A 25386-nucleotide genomic window follows, 5' to 3' on the forward strand; every position below is an offset into this window, starting at 1 on the left:
TTTATGTGGACCTAGCCTTAGTTTGGCGATAAAAGCAAAGATACAGGACGACGTGAAACTTATTAAACATTACCTAAAATCTTTAGCTCCCAAGTATCAGTGGGTGCTTGCTAGCAAGTTGTTTGCGTCTAAAGACGAGTTGAGAAAAACGATTATATAGATGGAAGATGTATTTAATCGACAATCAAACATAGAACAACAGAGTATCGAATTACCAGTGTGGATTTCAAAGGAATGTTCTCAGTCTTGGCAAGCACAGGGAGATCCCTCACCCGTTGGTAGATCCATCACTGCTTATTCAGATTATCAAACACCACAAATTCCGGTCACGGCCGTCGTTTCGTTTGACGTGCAGCGAAATACGCCACGCAGAAGGTACAACTTGAGACCTCGGCATGTTTAAAAATATTCGCAAGCACAAGGAAGTGGTTCTTCGACGGGTTATCCCCAACGTCGATTTTATCAAGGCGCAGCTGCTCATTCAAGAGGCGATCACCCAAACGCACCGCCGTACCTACAATATATATAGATAATAGAAATATATATATATATATATACGAACTGCGTGGGCGTGTCAGCGGGAGAGCAGCAGCAGCAGCCACTGTTCAAGTCTAATCCACCCCGCCCATTCACAAAACCAACATGCAGCAGAACTTACAGACCACACAGAGGCAAGACATAGATATGAAGGAAGAATACAAATCGGACAACTCCAAAGGCTCCACGCGCCCGCCATGGATGAAAAACAAGTTGCAAGGAGTGAAGAAAGTTAGTAATAAAGAGCGGCGGCGGCGACAGAACGGGAACCTGAGGCGGCTGCTCACGCCCAAGAATGCGCTCATGGTGTGAGCGTGTACCGGAGCAGAGGGATGAGTTAAAATTGTATGTTTTGCATGCGGATGATGTCCAAAGTAAACAGGAGGCGCATGGATTTTGTAGAAATATTATTAATTGCGTTCGTTCGGGTGATGGTGATAATTATCGAGGCTTCTTTTTGCAGAACGGAATCCTTTATAATAAGTGTCGTTTGATTCAAAATATAGTTTATTTAGTGATCGTTTCGTCTGAATTATTTTCGGAATATATGAAGGAACTGCATGACAGTGCCTGGACCGGCGGACATTTTGGTTCGTTTAAAACTTTTTCAAGGTTTAGACAGAAGTATTCTATGGTAGGTGCTGAAAAAAATATCGAATCGTATGTCAAGAGTTGTCAGTTGTGTCAGGAGCGTAATATAAATAAAACGATTCCACCATTAATTTCTATTCCCGTGAATGGTATTTTCGAGCGTGTGGGGACTGATATTTTAGGACCGTTTAATCGTTCGGATAAGGGCAATAAATATATAATTGTGAATATCGAATATATGTCGAAGTTTGTGGTGTGCAGGGCCGTAACCAGGGTGGCAGCGGAAACAATATGCGATTTTTTGGTGTCGGAGGTATTTTGAAGGTACGGCGGAGTAAAAGAAGTTTTAAACGATAGAGGATCAGTGTTTACTTCTCATTTGGTAGAGGAGACAGCGCGAGATTTTGGAGCGATTATGGTGCATACTACGGCATTCAATGCGAAGTGCAATGGTTTGTGTGAGAGATTTAACAGGACGCTGTTAGGAATGTTAGCGAAATATATAGGAGGCGAACAAAGGAATTGGTGTAGCATGTTACCATTGGTGTATTTCGCATACAATTTTAATAAACAGCAGTATCGGGGTGTCACCATATATAGTTTTGTTCGGTAGAGAATCCTTATGTGCGTCAGATATGGAATTGGGGATTAATTATGTCAATGTTGCGGAGAACTTGCAAGATAAGATTGCAAAATAAGCAGCGTTGATCGATGTGGTTAAGGAACGAATAGTGAGGGTGCAGATAAAACAGAAGCGAAATTATGATAAGAAAGCAAAAGTAATTGTATATCAGCCAGGAGACTTGGTAATGTCATATTGTCCTATGAGAGTTTCCAACGGAAGTGTAAAATTAGCTAGATTGTTTAAAGGGCCGTATAGGGTAGTAGATCGGTTGAGTAGAGTTAATTGTATTGTGAGAAGAATAGTAAGAGTAAATAGGAATAGATCGGGTAGGCAGGATCTAGTCCATGTGAATGGAATGAAAAGGTAATTTAATGTTTTTTTGTTTCTAGTAGGTTTGTTAATCTTTTATATTTGTTTTCATATGAAGCTATGATGACATTGTGACGAATATTTTGATGGAAGTTGTTATTTTCCGGCAAATGCAGACTTAGAAGGACGGGAGGAGAGGATGGACTACCGACTTGGATAGATATTACTCACTTTTTTTTATGGGTATATTGTCCTGTGTGAGTGCATAGTTCGTGGTCACTCTCCCAGATGAACAAGAACTGTCTGCATTCAAGGAAAATATATTTGTTTAATTATTAGGAATCCTCCATATGGTATATCGCCATATCATATGTGTTAGGGAATGTTGTTAGGATATTTTGCGTGGTGTTTTAATTTGTTCAAAGAAAGTAAGAAAGTTAGGTGGAACGTGGATAGCTGCAGGACGAGGACTAAGGCAGCTGGGAAGTCAATATTGATGTTCCCCAGTGGACGTCCGATGGGTGCTCAAGCCTGTGTCGTCGTCGTAGCAGCGTGCACGTTGAAGATTAGTGATGCATTTAGGAAGTTCTAGTAGTGATGTTTTTGCATTTGTTAGGAATATTCAGCCAAGCTAGGGTAGCTGAAATAAAGAGTTAGGATAGGTTACCTAAATAGCTAGGATAGCTAACGATTAATTATATTTTGAAATTGTGTGATCAGGATGTGGTCATGGTCTGTCCTTTTAGATAGGTTTTTGGCAAACTAAAGCCACAGCCTCGGTGGCTTGCTTGTTGGTAAGGTAGAAGCTTCCGAGCAGTGTGTGGCTAGCCTATAGTAAAGGCTGATCACTTAAGTCAGTTGCCTACCATAGGTAGGGCGCCAGCTAGGGATGTTCACCCCTTCAGTTGTGAGGAAGAGGGATGTAGTCTAGACTCTACTCTATGAGTGGAAGTACTGGCTGAATGAATATAGATTTGTGTTTAGAATGTATTTAAAAAAATAGGATAGAAAAAAGAAGAACATCTTGTCAGTTCTAGAAAAAGCCTCCAAAAAAACAACATGTAAAATACGTAATAAATATTTATTTATGAATATATTCCCAGTTTATGCTTTAAAGGGTCTCTCGCTACACTACCTAAGCTTCGTCCTATGCTATGATACGTATATCTTTAAAAACAGTAAATCATGTGAATATGAGAATAAATAAATAAATTTGAGAATGCCCTATGTCCACGTAATCTTGTTTTGAGAATTTTAATGGTGGTCATGACGGAACGAACCAACGTAAGAATAGTGAAGGAAGAAGGAATTCGAGAACGATTCAATTTTAATTAATTTTAAAAGTAAGTAAGTGACAAGGAACCAGTAAAGAGGATGATAAAAAGGTGGGATCACGATGAAGGAGGCCAGCACCATCACAGGGTATCTAGAAAGATACCTAGGGAAGGGCCCATCCCGAATTTTTCTAAATACGTTTCTCAGACAAAACTGATACATTTCAATAAAAATTGGACGTTTAACGCTTATTAATAATAGGAGGATACTGACATTTTGCAGAGTCGCGCCTCACGAAGTATTGGCGATGAAGAGGTCTCATCCCACCTTAAACCTCTGTAACTGCGTAGAGATCTTGCATCTTAGCTTAGCGCCTTCTATCGAGTGTACCATGACGAGAACTCTGAAGAGTTATTCAACCTTATCCTGCTCGTCCCTTTTCGATGGCTTTCTAGAATAGTGGCCTATCTCAAAACCATCATTTCATCAATAAGATGGCTTCAAAAACTGAGACGTATCTGCCGCGCAAAAATGTCATATCGTAGACCATCACATGTCCCATTCACAACAAAATTTGTCAAAAGAGGAACTCGGTGAACTATTTTGGGTTGTGCCATTATTCTTGAAAAGCAGCGTTTTCTGCTCCAAAGCACGCGTGCTAGCTTCCGTTGTCACCATTTTAAAACTTGCCCTATTCCATCACGAACTAAAAGTTTTGGTGGCACCTTTCTCAGTCGCCCTATCAATAAAGGAACTTCCTTCCAGCGCACGTATTCCCTACGACTTACGTTATGGAGTCCTTCTAACGAAGCGTGAATAGGCATCTTGTAGGTATGCTGGGTGGAGATAGCTAGGGCAGTGATTATATCAATATGCATTAGGTTCCTTTCCATTTGGATTCCATTTAATATCAGGTCGAGTGGCGTCATCTGCTTGTCACATATAAAACAATACATTTTTTCAAAGTAAATGGGTAAGGTACAACTCTCGACCACACGAAGTCTTCTGAGGTTATGTAATTAACATTAATGTCACATTGTAGTACAGAGTTAATAATTATTTTATGGGAGGTACAGTCGGGTACATATGAATAAAACTCAGATTCACTACGGTAGATGAATGAGTTAGAAAAAAGATAACATTTTGTTTAAATTACTTCAGTAAATTAAACGCGTTTTTAATTAAATTTAAAAAAAAAAAATTAATTAAACAATTATTTTTATCATACTTGGTACTTGGTGCAACGGGCTGGTATCCGCAACTCGACGACAAAGCGCCTATTTTGCGTGTGATTTTTATCATAATTAAGGCTTTGATATTTCATATTAGATGTCGTTTTATTATATATATAGTATAGTTGTCGTTATTGGCATACTTAATGTATCCAAAGTTGAGACACTTCCTTCTAGATTTTTATAACAATTTTGAAGTTATGAGTCAAATGCAACTTAAGGAAAATTTTGTTCATATTTGGAGGACTCATGGCAACGGTAAACGATGCTTAAAATAAAATATAAGCTATTCTATGTTCAAAACCAAATATTTACAATTTCTTTAATATGCAATACATATTTTAAAAAATCTAATTCTTTTTTCAAACTTAATTCATAATTTTATGAATAAAAGTCATATTATTTGATAACATATTTTAAAATGAATATAAATTAACGATTGTCGCGACTACAAAATTTCGAAATTCAAAATGGGCATTGCTCTTTTGAAGTAACTACAATGTTAACATAACTTACGTGTTACATGTACAGATGGAAAATTGTTACAAAGAGATTTTACACGTATGAAGTAAAATTCAAGTGGATAGGTACGTTTTTCTTCAAGGGTCAGTATGTAAACAAATCAATGTCAAACCTTTTATTACACTTCCTGGTAGTTATCAGGAAGTACGATAAAATAACAGTATCAACGTTCGTACCTTTATTATTGTTCAAGCCCAGAGGTACTTTTAAAGACAACATCAACAATCAGCTCTTGGTCAGGTCACCATAAATAAAAGTTCTTTGCCTGAATTGGAGTCACGATCGAGGTGCGTGCGACACATGGTTTTGGTATCACAAGATTTGGGCTGTTGTATAATGAAGGCAATGGGGTATTATTTAGGACTATTATGGACCCGAAATTGTTTGACAATAGGCCATTAAAAATACATTTCATTGCGTGTTATTATAGTAGTAATGGCTTGCTTTGTTGACGATGTTTATTGCTACTATCCTTAGAGCCGAATGACCAATATGTGTATCAATATCCTCATTGCCAGTTATAGTGTGTTCAAAAATAAGCTCAAACGTTATTGGTGACAGGATAAATTATTTTTCACCCTCAATCACTTCCTGTTTCATAATTACACATTTAATATTATAACGTAACAACATTAACATTAATACAATTTTAATAATCTATAAATAAACCGAACTATTTATTCCGAATCCTATTTAAATAATTCGGGTGCTTACATAATCGGTAGACACGAGTAGAAATCAGAGAACGTCCTTGTTTAAATTCCGACGAAGTAACCTATGTGGTACATTACAAAACTATGAATGAACGTACGATGTTTTAAGTCTGATGTCACGCATCAACGGTGGCATATAATCTCGATAAACTGTCATACGATTTATGTTAGTACGACAGTGTAACTACGAGGTAGAGAGTTGTTCACCTGAAGATGGAATAAGCAATATTGAATATTTGGCAATTAAAATTTCAATCTTCCTCAGTGAAAAAGCAGTTTTCAATTTTAGACAGCAGTGTTACTGTAAGAAATTTTTAATATTTCAACAAATAGCTATAGTTTACATAGCACTTTTAGTTGTACCTGATGTCGTCTTTGACCTTGTGCAACATTTACAGTACAATGCAGTTCTGACTTACTATACTTCAAAATTTTCAAACGAAGAATTTTTGTAAATATTTAATAATTCATATCTCAACAAACTAAACTGTATATTCAAACGTCTGGCAAACAAAACATCAACGGTAATCGCATTCATAACTGAGTGAAATTGTGTTGTTTCTAGAGGAATCAGTATTATGTATTGGCGAAGCGAAGTAATCCATTAAAATGACATAAACTGATGATACAATGTTAGAGGAGGTCGTTTATGCGATTCTCCCATTAAATCTTGCAAGGGCGGTGAGGTTCAAAAACAGACCTCATGAGAATCGAGTCTACACCAAGAGGAGGCGTGCTGGAAGAACTACATCAAAACAGTATGCAAAAGATGCTCTCACACAGCTTGATAAATCTATGGACAATGCTCAAACATACCCGATTAAAAGTAAAACATTGAGGAAGCTAGAAGTATCAATGTTATTTTCATTCCTAGTTTTTTATGTATGTTTTATAAATGTGATAATTAAGTGTGATGTTAGTGATGTAAATATAAAGAAATTTAAAGAAAAAGACGGCGCCTACAGAGGGCATGAGTATATAAGAGATAAGCGACTTTGGCAAGGATATAAGTATGGAGATAGGGTCAATGAAAAAAGTATTCGTGAAGGCCGGGCTTCGACGAAAAGAGAAACAACTGATGGCGACAAAATTTATAAATATACTGGCCCTGAATATTATGATGAATACAAAAAAGAAGATTTAGTCAGTAATATCACAGAAAACCCGCACAGTATCAGTGTTCCAAATTATGCTTTTGACAATTCACGTGCGGTAGGCTATCCTCATGACTTGGCAGCAAACCCTTTTTACATTAAGAAAGTGAACACAAATTTACGACCAAGATTCAATTGGTTTAAGGAAAAGACAGTGAAGTTGGGTGTTCTTTTACCATTTGATCCAAATCATGTGTTTTCGTTAGTAAAAGTATTACCTATATTAGAAATGGCGGTCCCAGCCGTGACGAAGCCCGATGGTCCTTTGCCGGGATGGAAAATTTTAGTGGACTATCGAGACACAGAATGTTCTTCCAGTAATGGGCCACTGGCTGCTTTTGAATTCTATGTCAATGGATCTGCAGGTAAACTGGTTTGTAGTTATTAATCGTAATTAGTTCATGTGAAATTTGAACAATCTTTTTTTTGTACTAAAATATAAGTAAAATTGCAGACGCTTTCATCGGTCCAGGGTGTGAATACGTTATAGCACCTGTAGCGAGGTATGCTGGTCTTTGGGGCATACCAGTGCTTACTGCAGGGGCTCAGGCCGAAGCTTTTTTTCACAAGAAACAATATCAGACCTTGACCAGAATGATGGGCAGCTACACTCAAGCCGGTGATGCTATTCGGAAAGTCTTGGAGGTAAATTACTCACCAAGATGTTGTGTTCTGTTTCTTGTGTAGCAGCATGTAAATTTTTATATTGTTTTTGTATGTCTTATTATTTACTTTTTGTTTAGTTGTGGAATTTTCAATGTCGCTTTTCTTTTGTTTTCGTGCAATTAAACTGACGATACCTCTACATACATAAATCTCGTAGAATGAATATAAATTTGTCTTGGAATTGAAGAATTTTTGAGAGTGGTTAAAGATCTTATGAATTCAAATACAATCCAGTGTTGTAAAATATTATTGGGAAAAATTAATTGAAATAATTTATTTTTTTACAAAATACTCGTATCAAGCATTCACACACATCGTGCCATCGGGTGTCGTTGTTGTGTTATTATAAGTTACAATGCCTGTGGCCGGTACCTAACTATTGTCTTATTTTATTATAATGGTTATGATTAGGTACTTACCTATTTTAAACGTTAGATAGGTTCGACCACTGAAGCTTCTTAGCTAACGTAAATGGTTCTCTAAATCTACAAATAAGAATCAGCTAACGAGTTTGCTGCGATGTGAAAAAATAAGAGAAAGGCTTTAGTAAATGATGTACGTGCTTCGACTGCCCTAATGAATCGAACGATTTCTGCCGAATTTGAGTAAGCTTTGAGTGAGATTGAACTTGAGGCTTGAGAAGGGGAGATAAATGTGCTACGTTATAGTGTTGTGGATAATGATCTCGCAAGATTTTTATATATTTGATTGGCTCCTTATGTATATGTAAATATAAAGCGTGGTAGCTTAATAGTTTGACCTGTGACGATGTGACCTCCTTGCATCGTCATCCCATCTTTTTATCGCCTTTTCCCCGGTTCCTGGCCACTTGTTTGTTTTAAAATGTTCTGAAATTCCTTTGCCTGCTCTATCGCGGCAGCGAACAGGGAGTGGCGATGGAACGAAACAAAATCAGAATGGCGAGGCAAACGAATTTAAGAACGATTCAAAATAAACAAAAACCAGGAACCGAGGAAAAGGCGATAAAAATGTGGGATGGCGGTGTAAGGAGGTCACAACGTCACAGACCTACTGCCTCTCAAGAAGAAGCCATGGGTTCGAATCCGGGCTAGCACCTTTGAGTTTCTTGGAATTTATTATCATGAGCAAAAGAAGATTGAAGGAAAACATCGTGATGAAATTTGCACGTCGAAGAAGGTTTAAAACCCTAGAAACACGTTTGAAGTCCCCAACCCAGACATGCAGCGTGGTGGTCTAGGGCTTAACCTATAAAAACCTCCGAAAAAAAACGTAAACTGAATTTGCTAGAAGGTGATTTGAAAAAACAATATTATTTTCTCTTTGCGTCCTACACTATAGCCATTAAAGTACTTAAAATTATTTAAGCCCGTAAAAAGGGTTTGTCTAAAATTTTGATCTTTTTTATTATATATTTGTTATTATTTATAAAAAATACACACATTTATCGCACTTTGTTTTTTTTTCTTCCTTGGTTTCCTGTTTGTACTGTTTGTTAATTAAGTTACTTTAATTCACATTTATTTTTTCCAAAAGATTGTGCCTGGTGATAGTACAACATTTTAGCAAAAAATCTTTTAAGCGGGATTTGTAATTCTCTTTTACGAGACTGTTTGCAACGTTATTCTTATCGGTGTATTTTGTTACAGGAGTTCAATTGGAACCGAATCAGCATGATGTACCATAACAACGATCCCGCAAGCGGTAAAGGCAATAGTCTGTGTTACATGACCCTCAGCGCAATGTTCACAGTTTTACGGAAGAAAAGTCATATAACTGTTCCTAACTACGTTTTCGACGAAACCAGCAACACTACTTATACAAATTTCAAGAAACTTCTTAAGAAGGTCGCATTGAGTTCTAGAAGTAAGTAAATTTGAAAAGGAATTTAATACATCCAGTGTTCAAGGTGGGTGTTCCGTCGCTTCACGCACTCCGACATAAAATTATATAGCAGCGTCATTATGGTCTAATCATTTTTTAGGATGATTAACGAAAACAGTTTGATATTTTTTATAATTAAATAAAGAATACAATGCCTTTCGTAGGATTTGTTCAATTGTTGTCTTCTTAGTTTTATTCCTATTTTTTAAATGAAATTGTTCTAAGTTACTGTTGTTTTGCTAGGTATTGTTAAAGCAGAACAGATTTTTGGTGTGCAAAACAAATACCCGAGTGTTGTTTTTTCCGTTTCAATTCTATTATGTTTCAACGGTCAACAATTATACCATTCTACATCCGAAGACTTTTATAAAAGTGGGGTACGAAATTTAGAAATACTCCGAATACCTTACGAAATGAGATTCTTCAACGTCAAGCGAGACAAATTGAGTTTATGTTTTAAGGATTATTTCAGTTAAACGATTTGTAAGTCAACAAAACATCGCGATAGTTTGTGGAATCAATTCTGAACTTTAATATATAATCACATTCCTCGTCACAAGTCAGTCATTTGAAATTATATTCTCCATCTCTATCGCGGCAGTTATATATTTGTTTATGTTATATAAATACTTATGTTGTACGTCTTTTTCTTTATGACCGCTTTTGCGTCCGATATGAATAAATCATTATCAAGGCTACGTCTAGTGTTCGTATTTCTTATCTGGCGAAATTTTATTTGACTGTTCGATATCGCATGTTTTGTCGAGCACGATGGTTTCAGGTTTAACTCTGTATTGGCCTTTTTTACACAAAAGAAGACTTCATTTCTACTGTTTTCCACACCACCTATGATACCTCCCGAACAAGTTAGTTACATTTTATCTTTACTTTCTAGGCACACGTTAGCCAGCTATAAATAAATTTTCTTTGACACTTTCGTTACATCGTCGAGTGTACAAATCTACGTTTCGATGCCTTACTTTCTCGAACTCGTATCTTATAAAAGTATTATTCAGGAGATGGCGAAACTTTCTATTTATTTTAAATGTCTTATCATGGGTGATAATTTGGATGCATTACTTTAAGAACAGGTAAAAGCCAACGTGTGAATATGAAGGAAATGTAATGTGAAATCAGCCTGCAAAATTTCTATATACAATCCAGTTTTTGCATTTCAATAACTTTGTTGTTTAAGATACGAGTTTGAGAAAGTAAGGCGGCGATTTGTCAATCTTTATAAGCCTACAATACGATGTGCCGTACCGCTTTCAGCCGCTATAATAACAATGTGCCATATATCCACACTAATTACATGAATTCTGAGTAGAGACTGCAACGAAATTAATTTGGGGGTACTAGCAGAGACTAATAAGATAAGTAAGGCAACGGTTGCCTGTTCGAGCATTAATGCCTACACATTGCTCGGAGGTCACATTATTATTTTAGTTATACCTACAGGTTGTGAACGTAATTAAAAAATATAAAGTGTTCATCACAGTATTCTCGTCTTGTTATTGAAATAGCTTTTGTCTAACGCAGTACTTACGTCTTAAAAATTAGAATCAACAACAAGTTCCGTAATCTTTTAGTTTTTTATATTTTAGTTGCAATTAAAAGTAATTTATTGTTAAAATAAAATAATTTAAAAAAAACAATTACAGTGATAAATATTTTGTACACTATATACATAGGTTTGCATATTACAAAACAAGTCATAAACATATTACGAAATCTGTTGTGATACTACAAGATGATCTCCTTGAAATTGAAATGTATGTTGTAAATAAACGGGGTGTCAGTTAAAACTTAAAGTTAATAATGCTGTTTTATGTATTAACATTATTTGCAGAACAATTGCAGTTGTGCACTTTGCATACACTTCATTTGTTACATGTATCTATGATATTTACATAATTTTATTTAGTATTGGTTTGTGGGTTTTTCTTATGACTCTTGGCCTCTAGACAATCTTCTTATTATTGTATCAGGGCGTTGTAAGCGTATTGTAAGGGCGCGTTCAAATTGGACGCTGTTAGAAGCGCTGCAGCCGCGCGGCGGCCGCGCTGCATCCGTGCGGCGGCAGTGGGACTGTCGCGCTGCTGAAGTGCGACCAAATTTTCCCATGCCCTTTTTATCCAGTCGATTGGAATAACTGGCGGAACTGCTATCCCATATTGCAAGGTGTTGTTTTATATTCTCTATAAATTCTTCAACTCAATTTTCATCCACTGTGGTTAATTTGAAAAATTAATATGTACACCTCACTAAGCGTGACTGTAACCAAGCGTGACTGCAGCGCGACTTTGTATGAAAAGTGACAGACGCGCGGCTTATTTGAACGCGTTCTAATGATTACCATTGGGGTGAAAGTATTTGCCAATCGGCGTAAGGTATGTTGCCCAAGATATCAAAACACGGGGTTCAAAACCCTGGGCAACATGATTTAATCTTGGAGTGTCGCAATTTAGAACGGAGAACAACGAACAGCAACCCGTCAATTGTCGCTAAGACTCGCGGGGTGTACATGACGCGAGCTTCGCAATAGGTTCCCTGTCATAGTAGATCAGTAGGATTCACAACAGACTGCATTTATATTTTGTTACGGGTTTATAATAACACACACACTCATAGGTTAGTAGCAGTAGAGCTCCTTGTGATAGAGGTCGTCCAGGGAAGTACTGCCACCTACACCTATATCTGCCGCCACGCAATAATGTCGGCATTACTTGTTTTTGGTTTTGAAGGGTAAGGGTGCTGGTGAAATTACAGGCATATGAGTCTTGTTAATGTATGTATTAGGGTGACAGGTGCAATGGCAATGCTCCTCGGATATTTGCAATTTCCTGAGTGGCACTGTAACTGTTATGGACAGGCGTGTCGCTTACCATCAGGCGCACGACTTGTTCGTTCCGACACTTGATATTATAAAGAAAAGCCCCGCACTAAGGAAAATTCTGTATCGTGGGTGCCAAGGACACAACATAGAACCACAAACGACACACAAAGTCACGGGAGAAATAAATGTAATCCATACAAATATTTCTCCCAGCCCGGGAATCGAACCCGGGACCTCTGTGTGGCAGTCCGGCATGGTAACAGTACGGCCAGGAAGGCAGTTTCGTCCCACCACTATCCGTTGTTGAATCATTTATCGGGCCAGATTAACCATTCTTTGTTACACTATATTATATTCATCATCAAACTTCAGAGCTATACTCTTGTCGGTGGAGCATCTTTCAATCGTCTCTCTTATAAGCCAGCTCCTTGACCTTCTTGTATGACACGACACCGGCCTTTTTCTTTAATTTGGTCTATATAACTGACTGCGCTTAGGTTGACCTTTTTCCCTCTTGCCCTCAATCTTTCGTTCTCCTTCTTTTGCACCTGGACACATGCATCCTTTTACAATTAGTGGGAGTATAGATTGGCAGCTTCTCACATAATATTACATAGCTTTGCATACCCGCTCACGCGATGCGCTCATCCTACCGCATAATGGCGGCTATTTGGTTTCGCAAATTAGAAAAGGATTCAGTTTAAATACAAGTTTTTATAAATAAAAATTATTATTCTGCATTACTAAATAAATACCCTCCGTAATACAACAAAAACATCTCAAATAAAATGCAGTAATACACCGCAAATCCTGCATTTAAAAAGCACAAATGAAATCTTTGGTGTACTTGGGTAAATATGGTAATATTCCGTTTGAGTGGTTCTAACGTTTACCATGAAATTACTCCTTAAAGTATAGTTTATAAACATTTATATTCAGGGTAAACGTAAAAAACGCAACTTACGGTATGTTTTCAATAAATAAACACCGACATCACCAGCCCATACAATAACACACACGATTGTCGTGACGTATTTTTGAAGTTGTTTATTTTTTTTAAATGACAGACCCAGGCATTAAAAACTTTATGGTTTGCTAGAGTAGTTACCGAAATAGCAATTAGTATTAGTTCTTTTACCTGTTATAACTTCGATATCCGATAAATCGATATAAAATCATCACCTCTAGGTGTGGTATGCTTCCAGAGACGCATGAATCGCGTGAGCAGGGTGGGCAGGTTCCCCACGATGTTTGTCTTTACCGAAAGGTTTATGGTAAATTTCAAATTGAATTTCGCAGGTTAATTCCGGAAAACCCAGAGATGCAAGCCCGGGTTTGAACCCATAACCCTCTGCTTAAAAGGCGGGCGGTAGGTCATACCATTAAGTTACCACTGCTGGCACAATATATAGAGAAGCGAAAGTAAACACCTCTCTCTCCTCTCTTTCGATCTTTGATTGTATTGACTCATCCTTCCATTTCACTTCCCATAATCATATGATAACAAAACGGCTTCTAAAAGCATGTCTATATTCTTTCTTTCATTTGATAAGTGGCAGAAAAGTTAAATACCGAACCAGAATATTTTGCCTGATCTAGTCCGATTTTCAGTTGCAAAATGCAGATAGCACATCGAATTTGAGTATATTTTTTGACGTATTGCCTTGTCGCAAAGAAGTCAAGTGCTACAAACGACATGCTACAGCAAAGTATACAAATTAGATGGTCGATAATTTTGTCAAGGCACAGGTCCTTTGAAATGGAGACAACAGCTCTAATTGATCTTATTGACACATTAGTGAGCTATAGAAAACACGAACACAATGTTATTTTTTTAAAATAAACCACGATAATCGGGAAAAAATACAAAAAGATTCCTGTCTGGTTTTTAATTTTATATAACCTTTTTTAAGGTTATATAAAATACAATATCCGAATGTGAATATTGCCAACAGCCTTTTTTCCTGATTCCGAATATGTAACTCCATTTTGATAAAAATGTTAGTTGCATTCTTTTTCGTTCCGAGGGCACAATATATTATTATTCTCGTTTACAAACGGATATTTAAGTATTATGTATGAATAAAAATAATCCCACTACAATTATGGTACTAAGTTTTTCCCTCATCTGATCTAAATAACTTCGTTCTTCGTCGTTATCCGCCTCTCTATTCTTCGTTATCTCCTATAAAATCATCTTCCAATTCTCCCTATAATTTAGGATTTTAAAAATTAAAAAATCTCATAAATAGCTTCCATGGCGCTGTTTATATATATGTATGGGTAAAACTTAAAAAAAATCTTCTCAAAGTCACGGACTTATCAAACCTCTCTCGTACATACATGCCTACATAAAGAAAATTTTGCCCCAACGTTGTTCCCAATTTCAAAAGATTTTAATTGAAAACAAGTCCAAATGATTTTATTTTCTAAAAAACCAACTTACCAATGTCATTTTAAATAAAAGCTAAGACTCTTCGTGCTTACGTCAATCGTTAGCGACCCGTTAATAAACTGAAGAGATAAGCTATGCCCTTTTTGTAAGTTTCAGCTAAGAGACGCCCCGTGTCAGTGTCAACGGTACGCGAACGTAGATAACCGCTTCAAAAGAAAGGACCTTTTCAAAAGAGGACGTGTATACGTGTATATAGCCCATTGTGAGACATAATATTTGCATTTCTAAACTAAATAATTTTCACGGTATGTTACAATAGTTAATTAGGTACTAAACTATTCCAAGTAATAGTGCTGGCTTTTCTCATGGTGCGTATACCCGTATGGCTCCTGTGTAAAGAGCCTGCCTCACTCGCAGCGCAAGCTAATGAAATGGGCTATTGCTTCCCAACATCATTTATAATCTCACTATTTGCACTCGAATTTCTGATAATTGGGGAAAATATAACGGTAAAGGTGGTTTTCCACTGTCGAGGCGAGACGAGACGAGGCGAGACGAGAAATGGAATATTGTCGACCTATTTCCACCAAAAATTGACATTACTAGCTCGTGATAGCTCTGTGGTTGTAGTTAGTGAAGTTTCAGTGCTGTTCAAGTGGTCTAGCGATAAACACGCGGCTGAAGCAACATGTCCCATAAATTATTATTATTATTAAATATTTTAACAGAAGAAGAATCAAATGAAGCCATCTTTTGTTAAATCTCAAATTGTACGTACACCACCATCGCAATTGACATTAACAGTCATCGTAAGCTCGCGCTAGGAATTGTGTTTCCGTTGCAGTGTATAATACTCAATGCAGGCAGCAGTACGGTTCAATATTAGATCCACAAATATTTCAATTTTCGCCTCGCCCATCCTCGTCACTCCACATAATTTCTACCAAAAATGCGATAGGAGAGAATTGAAATTTTGCCGTACAAATTTTAATACTCGTGTCGCCTCACCGGTAGGAAAGCACCTTAAGTATTCCATTTTGATCGTGTGTCTACAAGAGGGCGCCAGGGTATCGACTGCACCCGTGCGCTACATAGGTCACTGCCGGTACTGTGCTAAGAAAAACTTTTAGAGCCTATGTACACGGCGTATTTTACACGCGCCGACGACGCGCAGATCAAACGCGATACAGAGGCGCGCGAGAAACGCGTTCAAAGTTCGTCTGCGTCACGTATTATGCGTGTTTGAGTCGATTCAAACGCGCACAAACATCGCGTTGCATTGAATAAGTTTGTATACTCCACTGGAGTTTACACATAGAATTTAATGTAGTTGCTTCATTTCAAAAACTAACTGAAGTTAACAAACAGAACTAAAATTAAAACTATCTTATTATCAAAATGCGCGATACAAATACGATACATCTGCGGGGTGTATACGTGCAGATGACGCGCGTTTACGACGCGTATAAAATACGTCGTGTACATAGGTTCCTACAGTAAAGTCGATAAGGTGGTTTGACTTCCATTTTATGTTCAAGCAACGAAACTCCGTGCACATTACACCCTACCCGTCGATTTAAGAAGTTTAACCATGGTCGGGATTACAGGAAGACCCTAGTTGTAAAGATCTTGTTTATCTACAGGGGGAAAATCGGGGTTTCTCGGATTGATCCGGGTAGAAATCGGATTTTATATAAAGGAGTAGTTTTGCAAAACCATTAAGTACGTGTTCCAATATTTTCTCTCAAAATATGTACATAATTCCATGTCCCGTTTTTGCACTCCGTTTCCTCCGCATTTTAGGGGCAATTAAGAAAATTCAAAGATACACAAGTATTTAGTAATACTCTTTAAGTGAGTTACACTTATAATGAGTTACCACGAAAATATTTTAAATGCGACAGTAACTCTTGTTTGTTACGTTTTCGAGTCTAAACCGCTAACCAATATTGATGTCAAAGTCTATAACCTAATAACGTTTATTATAAACCTAATAACCTTTATTTCATAGGTAACAAATTACACATGCAATCGTCATACTGATAAAACTTTACTGTTCATTCGTAAGGCAGATTCCTCTGAGAAGAATGCGCAAGGAACTGTAGGGGTTTCTCTTTGTAATTATACATTTGAATACATTTATCATTACAATATTTAATTTAAACATCTCTCATCTCATCTAAATGGGTTACTACCATGGATTTTTGTCATCCAAGCACGCAGAAGCTGTTTAATAATCTTTAGTATAGAGTTTTGCTTCACTATAGTTTTAAACCTCATAAATAGCATGTTCTCACGGAGGAGCAATAAAACTTTGAAAATTAATAACACTGCAATATGCTACTCCAAGTATTTATTCTACGCAGACGAAGTCGCGGGCATCTGCTAGCATGTTATATAAGTATTTGTTTACTCAAACTTTGTAGTTAATAGGGAGGTATGTGGTTCCTATATTTAGATATTTAGAGCGTTTGTTAAATTTGAGTTATCGGCTTAAACTTGCATTGCCTGCATTTTATACCAAAAGAGTCGGACAGATAATAGCTGCAGTTAATGCGGGATTTCATGCAATCGAGATCCCGGATAATGACTTCACGCATAACTGCAAAAAGTTGAAACCGAATTCATGAAGTCGAGATCGACTGCATGCAGTTAATGCGTGAAGTCGATGTCAACTTTGTGAAGTTCTTCGTCTCGACTGCATGAAATTTTCTTGTAAAATTTTCGAGGTAAGTTTCTGTTTTTTTTTTCTATCGTGAAATTTTTAAGAAACGTGTTTTCACACCTTATAGAAGTATATCTTCAATTTTGCTATATATTTTTTTCCAAAGTCATTTATTCCACAATTTCATTGCTATGTGGAATCAACCAATTGGGGTTACTACCCCAAGTACTACTGTACTTCATTGTCATAACAAACGGACTAGACAAGTGCAATGTCAATTTCGAAGTTGGTGGCATTAATCTATCCTTACGACGACGGAATAAATATTTTTGTGAGAACAAGTAGTCTATGTCCTTCTCCTGAGCCCCATCTATATCTATATCAAAATTCGTCAATATTGGTTCAGCAGTTAAGACGTGAGGACGCAATAGAGTTACACGGTAAAAACAGATTACTTAGAAAAAGACAAAATTCTTTTTATGAAGACAAATTTATTAAATCCAACAAAACGATTCTCTCCCTATAGACGCTATAGAATAATTACTTGATAATAGTAAAAAAACGTCTCAAAAGTATATTTCCGTTACAAGACAAAAATATTTAATCCAAGAGCAAATTAATTTAAACAACAGTAAAACAGTATTTTTGTAGTGACAATATTTTATTACTTTTAATAAATATTTTTTCAGAATTAGCAAATATTTTGAGAAATTGCTCTTTCTTATTAGTAGAAATCCTTTTTTTCTGTGTACTTTCGCATTTAACTTCGACACTTTTAGGCGAATTATATAATAAATTATATAATCGATACTAGCATATACAGTTACACTCAATTTGTCTAAGAAGTTTTATAACAAGCAAGGATATTTTAGATAATCATTTCTAAATACTCTGTGGTTGGATGATGGACCAGTGCAAAGATTTAATTAAATTTTCAGATTTTCCACCAAAAATCCATTTACAATTAAATTACTTTTAATCTTTTTTTTTATTTGCACCCTACACAATCCCGTAGTTAAATATATCGCACCGACAGAACCATTTGTCTTTTGTTTATACGTGGATTGCTCGTTACGTCACACGCATCGGTTTTCTTGTTTGTCTTTATTTGTTTGATCACAAGATTGATTTCTGAAATTCAGCGACGTGCTCGGTGAGTTCGACCGTTTTACGCGCTATTTCACCGTGTTTTCAAAGCGTTTACCCATCTGCCTTATGTACATCTGTGACCACAAAGCAATTATTAATGCAAGATGTGTAGCCACAGGAATGCACTAAAAAATCAGTATTGTATCAAAATCACAATCAATGTGCAAAATTGCCTTAAAAAGTAATTTTTTTTTTATGATTCAAGTGACGGAAGGAACAAGTCGTGCGCCCGTTCATAAGCGACACGCCTCCTCATAACAGATGCAGTGCCACCCAGAACTTTATATCACAGAAATATGACCCCTCATACATATAGTCACTGCGCCTGGGCCTGTAATTTTACCAACACCCTTAAGCCGGATTTACATTTGTCTGACGTGTCTTGTCGTGATGTGTCAGAACTGTATCAGTTTCATACATTTAATAGGTGCTGTGTCGTGACGCATCAGACATTCGAAACGTATGAACTCTCCGTGAGCCACGACGGTATTGATCAAAATATCGTCAGAAGGCGTCACAACACGACACATAGATGTAAACGCTAGCCGTCACGTCAGAGCGCACCACAACACGTCACGTTAGACAAATATAAACGCGACTTTACACTTCAAAGCCGGAAGCAGAAATAGGTAAGGTGGCAGTACTTCCCCAGACGAACACTTGCTCTATTGGTACTAAGTTCTTCATCTGTTTATATCGTTACACTGACATATGACCTATACCCACAATATTTAAAAAAAATAGTCTAGTAGGTCATTTAATATCAAACGTATATTAACACCTAACAAATATTTAAACATATTTATCTCCGAATTCAGAATTCGCCTTATGCCTTTCTTTCTTCCGAAGGCAGTACTGAATGAAACCGTTCATTTGGTTTTTTAAAAATTTTCATATCGTGTCCTCTCATTTCCACATTTTTAAGTTACGAGAGTATTTGGTATGCGATACATTCGCCTTTACGTCGATTTACTGTTTTGTGAAAGTTCGGGAGGTCAGAAATAGTAATATAATATTAATATCCGGTCAAGTTTAGTTAGGACAGTACAAGGTTTTTTCATTTTACGTTCTGCCATTAAAAGAAAAAAAAGAAAACCATCATTGCCTTCCTGCGGATAGAGACTGAAAGCACTTTTTATTTCCTGAATAATATACGAATTAAGATAATAAATTTTTAACTGAATATTTAGCAGTAAGTGATATCGTGACCGTAAAGAAATATCGAAGTAAGAAATTTGTTTGACAATAGAACTAGCTCGCTGACCTATCTGTAGCGTTGTTAAAAGCGTTCCAAATTTAATTTTCTCGAAGTGGTATAGGAAAAGTACTCTGACGTAAATTTATTTCTATCTAGGAGTCTACATAGCTACGCTATTATAGAATCTTTTGCTTCGCTCTAAACTCAATATGGCGCCAATTTATGTTTCTCCGTGATTTATTTTACTTGAACTCTCAGCTAAGGCCATTAAATAATAATAGTAATAATTATTATAGTAACTGATTAAGTAACGGGACGAACAAGTCGTGCGCCTGATGGTAAGCGACACACAAAGATTAGAGGGGCACTGCCGTTGCGCCCGACACCCTGAGACATTTGTTATAAGTTTCATTTCTAATTTACACAATATTACGAATCCAAAGTTGCGATAGTATCAATCAGAACTTTGTCACGTCCTCTTCCGCCAATCTTGTTCAACAATGCTCTGACATACCACAGACTTATTTTATGTTACTTTATCCCTTTCACGAGAAATCAACACAACGGAAGCACCACAAAAGGCTTTCACATTTGTGTACGTAAACTTTGTTGTCTTATACGAATTTGGGCTTTGTTGTTTCTCGTAATACGTACCAAGAACTTTCGTTTCTTCACATGCGACTTATCAGTATTTTGATTACTGTCAGTAAGCATTATTGTTTTGAGAATAATCACAGCCCTTATGTTTAATTGTTTAATTATTCAATTCTGGATCGATAGTGGAAACGAACAGCGCATTCTTGAGAAACAAATAATAAAAATACATATATCTGCACGCCAAAAATTACACCACATAACAAGAAAAAAAACAATACAGAAGAATAGCAAAAATATAAAAAAAAATTCACACTTAAGACACAAACAAAAAATTACAAAACAAAATCACAAAAAAAAACCAGAGATTATTTAAATAAACAAACAAAGACACTAAGTATAAAGATACTTAAGGTAATTCAATATTTTCTGTCAACACCTTTTCAGTTTGATGAGTAAGCTCTCTATATAGATTTTAAGACTTTCGTGGTTATTCACTAAATGATTATCACTAGTAACAGGTTTCTTACCACGGTATAACTTCTTTTTATTTTCCCGATATTTCGGAACGGTTGCACGCTCCATGGTCACGGGTTGACTGGACGGCGGCAGATGACAGCTTTATGGGCAGACATATCTGTCTACCCTCTTGCGCTGTCGACGACTACCTTCATCGCGATTTGTTGTGGCGTTACCATTGTCACTCACTTTTTTCACACAAACCACACTTACTGTATCCACACGCGAAACTGAACTCGAGGTGTTTTTGTTTTTATTACTGCACGCACTAAGGACCGGATTCCATGCACTGGACAGTTTAAAACCATCATCACGGTTAAATGTTTTGTACTTCGTGATCTCGATGGCTTCTCGTACCAACCGTGGTATGTAGTGACGTTCTGTCGAGAGTACCTGGGGGCTATGCAACTCGATCCAGTGGTTAGTGTCAGTCTGTGTGAGATGTTGTGCTATAGCCGACTTCTGTGCATCATTGTTTTAAATAAAAAGAAAATAAAAAGAAGTTATACCGTGGTAAGAAACCTGTTACTAGTGATAATCATTGAGTAAGCTCTCTGTCTATTTTCCTACGAATCATTTCGCTAGTTAAATTATTCGGACAATTAATTGGCTTTGTAACAGTTGCAACAAAAATAGTTATTTGTTATGTTCTAGCTAAGATTCAAAAATAGATTCCTGGGCGTAGCTAGGGTTTCAAGACACGAGACGCAAAACAACTTTCCTGCCGAGCGAAACACACAACTTTTCATTTCAACTATAGTGTGGGAAATGGTAGATGAAAAAAATACAGTTGAACTATAAAACGTCACTTTTTTTTAATTAAAAGAAAAAATATCTTCGAATGCTTTCCGAATTTACACCTCATCAATTTTTATTTTTGCTTGTACTTTTATTTTGTGTGATTAAGTGATTATTGAAATTATTATAGTTATTCGACGAATTAAAATAATTTAATAAACACATCTAGTTATTATTGTCAATTTAATGTCTACAATAATAAGAATAAAATATACCAACGGATTTATATTACATAAATAAGTAATGTAGGTACGATAAATCGCGTAGTTGAACGTGTCACTATATTTTTTATTTCATCGAAAGAAAAAGTTAGGTGTTTCAAAGACCATCGTCAAGTTCGAATTTCAAAAACCTTGTCCACGCTAGCGTGCAAAAAACGCTTCTAAGCGCAGATTTCCAACGAGAAGAAAGTCTTTACGAGCTAGTGAGGTGAAAAATATATTTTTGCAAAACCATGAGTGATCTGTGCTCTTTCGAGCTTGAGCTTGATGAGCTTTTTGCTTCTAAAAAATGTGAATTACGTTTATATAAAACTGAAACTAAAAAAATTATAAAATATGAAACAACCGATCAGAGGGTATTTAGATCTCGTTTTTCAATTTCGCTAAAATGTCGATATCGTTACTTATGATAAGGAGTTGCTAAATATTGACAATAAATCTCGCTATACAACATCGAATTGATTTATGTGTACTGCAATATAATATAGATTCTGCTAACCCTTTATGAATTAAGTAGGTATTGATAGAGAAGGGTTAATTAGAAATTGAGCCACGGCATTGAGTAAATTGGTGTTTGAATAATACGATACCACTCACTAATTAATTAATATAGAGTTTATAGAAGCAATAGGAGCATGTAAAGATTACTTATATATATTAATACAGTGTATATTAAGGGCGATAAACAAGAAATTATTAAACGAGAGTTTGTTAGAGGCCCGAAGGCGAAGGCTGAGGGCTTTAATGACTCGAGGTTTGTAATTTTTATCGCCAAACATAAACATACAATGTTTTTCATCACATTTGCGAGGAAATAGATATAACTATAATTTGTTTCTTGTATGAATAAATATCGCTTCAATACCACAACATTTACGGATTTTGCAAATGCCGAGTTTGTTTTTTTTTTTACAGATTGCCAGCTATTCTTCCATATATAATACAACTCGAATAAAAATGCCACGCTGTATTAGATAAACAATGAATAATTTCCAAATTCAAAAAAATACTGCAGAATTTCAATTCACATAATAAATTTAGTAAAATATACGTAGTTAAATTGCAAATGTTTAGTTTTTTTTTCTATACTTGGAGCTTATGCGAAGTACATTCAGATTTTTTGAGCATAAAACCTCTTTTCTTAATCTCTAAGAGAAGTACTTACGGTAATGTAATGAAAAAGCCCGTGAAGATAATTTAGGATATTACGGTCGACTTTGCTTGCATGTCATGACACTTTTTACGAGCAAGTGTGGTGAAAATTTTATTAGCATCTGACTTCATCTATTGTGATGCTGGTTACCTGTACATATAATGTTTTAATATTGCTTTTCTTGCATAATTCGTTATGGTGATGGCAAATCTTTATTTCAGAATTTATCTGCTGTGTTCGCTCAAAAATGTATATTTTTCATATTTGTTAAATAACCACTTAGAATAATAACGCATAGAAACCTAGTTCGCACACGCTAAGTGAGGCAAATGAAGCGCGCCCAATGGGCCTACACGAGCGGGCGGGCCGTCAGTGCTCAAGGTCAACCTGCACCGCGAACAGCTCCAGAATTTTAGCTAAAAGTGACTAAATGTGCTGTAAATGAGTGTAAAAATACGTCAGACAAACATAAAATAGATACTAATATCACATTCCACAGTGAAGTAACGCGTTTCAACTTGTATTTTTATATAAATATTCACTAAAACCGAAAATTAACCTACTACTAAATCTAGCCTACATGAATTTGATTTTTGCCTCACTTGTGACAGTTCGTTTGATAAGAAACTATCATTCTATGCGTTATTATTCTAAGAATAACCATTTAACGATAATTCCTGGTTATTCAGTGTGATTTTTTTTTTTATTACGATACAAATTTAAATCGCAATAGCAATTTATAGCAGTACCATAGAGAGAAGAATAGTGTCAGTGAAATGTCAGTGATCGATGTTGCCTTACTAAATGGTGGTGGTGAAATTACAGGCTATTGGGACTTGTTAACTCATGTCTCTGGGTGACGAGCGCAGTGGCACTGCAACTGTTATAGGAGACGCACGACTTGTTCGTCCCGTCACTAGATGTTACATAAAAAAAAATTACTAAAACTACCACGAAAAAGATTATGTATCTTAATTTTTATCTCATTTAAGCAGCCATTTTGTTTTCAATTTAAATGTATTTTTTTATATCAAACTATTAGTAGACTGCGTCATCGACGTGCCAGAGACTCGCCAAAGAACAGAATATCAAAAAGTTGCAATGGCAGTTGAATAGTAACTCTATGGGTAGTCACTGACAAGCCACTACACTTAATGGGCTCTCATGCCAAAAAAGTTTTGACGGTTTTTTGGCTCCGCCCAAATTTGTGAAACAAATATATGCCTGAAGTTCGCGTGACATGCGACAGAGATGTTGAATTTTGCGCAATAAAAGTACCAAATTCGTTTTAGCGGAATAACTCTAAAACTAAAGGGATTAAAAAAATCCGTAGTGACAGTTGTCGATCATGCATAAATATAATTAATTATCTAATTTTTGTCTTAATAACCTGTAGCATTTCGAGGATAAATCGAAAAAATGTGAAAATTAGAGGTCTTTTCGTGATTTTTATCTATCGAGGAAACTTTATTCTTTTATGTTTCTGATTAATGTCTATGCTTAAATATATCGTGTAGTTACTCTACAATATTTTATTTTTAACTTTAAAGCGGATATACCCCTCTAAATCAAATCGAAGATTAGGAATTTTTCCTCTACCCCCTCTTAACATTCAACAGAATATCAATCGTACAAAATCCAGCCATTTATACACAACTGAGATGATTTAAAATAAGCAGACTTGGGGTCTGGGTCTACTGTAAAAAATAATTGAATAATGTACTCAAATTGACAAGCCTTGAAAAATGGCTACGATAATTCTTCGGACGCGAAAATATAAAGTACTTTAGAGATTTACGCATTGTGTCCTCGACAGAGTTTTAGGGCCGAATTTATTTATCATAATAAAATAATAATTACTTACTTAGCAAGCTCAGCGACCTTAAGTGGATCTTTCGCTCCGACACCAAAGTAAATTTATTTTGGTCTTGTGCCAATTCCGACCATTCGGGGAATAAAGTATGTTCGTTTATTTGTAGGAAAACAAATGAACAATTACGTTCTATACAATAAGTGGCAATTTTAAAATGTTTTCTTATTCTATAAGGGAGGCAACCACACTTATTCTCTGATGACTTGGAATTGCATTTTTTTTATAATATCAAGATGCCTTAACTCGAATGCGTAGTAATTCGTTGTGTATGTTGTGCTCCCATCTTAATACCTATGAATAATTTTGTTTCAATAATTATTTAAAACCTAACACTAATGTACTTTTCTTGACTAACAAATATTATGGATGAGTGTATATCCGCTCACGCGATAGACGCATACCACACCTAGAGGTGCCGGTGATGATTTTACACCGATTTATCCGGATATTGAAGTTATAACAGGTAAAAGAACTAATATTAATTGCTATTTCGGTAAC

At 36.1% G+C, this 25386-nt stretch overlaps 1 protein-coding gene across 3 annotated transcripts in view; it reads left to right on the forward strand.

The window, feature by feature from the left end:
- The window catches only part of LOC113239366 (atrial natriuretic peptide receptor 1), a 212339-nt gene that overhangs the window by 69096 nt on the left and 117857 nt on the right, over positions 1-25386 (forward strand). Inside the window, exons 1-3 of one of the 3 annotated variants that reach the window (XM_026476344.1) lie at positions 6389-7323; positions 7413-7603; positions 9253-9469. The exons of 1 other annotated variant lie outside the window; for it this stretch is intronic. In XM_026476344.1, the coding sequence (XP_026332129.1) occupies positions 6435-7323; positions 7413-7603; positions 9253-9469 (1297 nt within the window). In that variant the 5' untranslated portion in view covers positions 6389-6434. Of the gene's footprint in view, positions 1-6388; positions 7324-7412; positions 7604-9252; positions 9470-25386 lie in introns of those variants that run through there. One more of the 3 variants, XM_026476346.1, reaches the window with a different exon arrangement.

The sequence above is a fragment of the Hyposmocoma kahamanoa genome, unplaced genomic scaffold, assembly GCF_003589595.1.
Source record: "Hyposmocoma kahamanoa isolate Upper Pololo Valley unplaced genomic scaffold, ASM358959v1 99879, whole genome shotgun sequence".
Lineage (NCBI taxonomy): Eukaryota > Metazoa > Arthropoda > Insecta > Lepidoptera > Cosmopterigidae > Hyposmocoma > Hyposmocoma kahamanoa.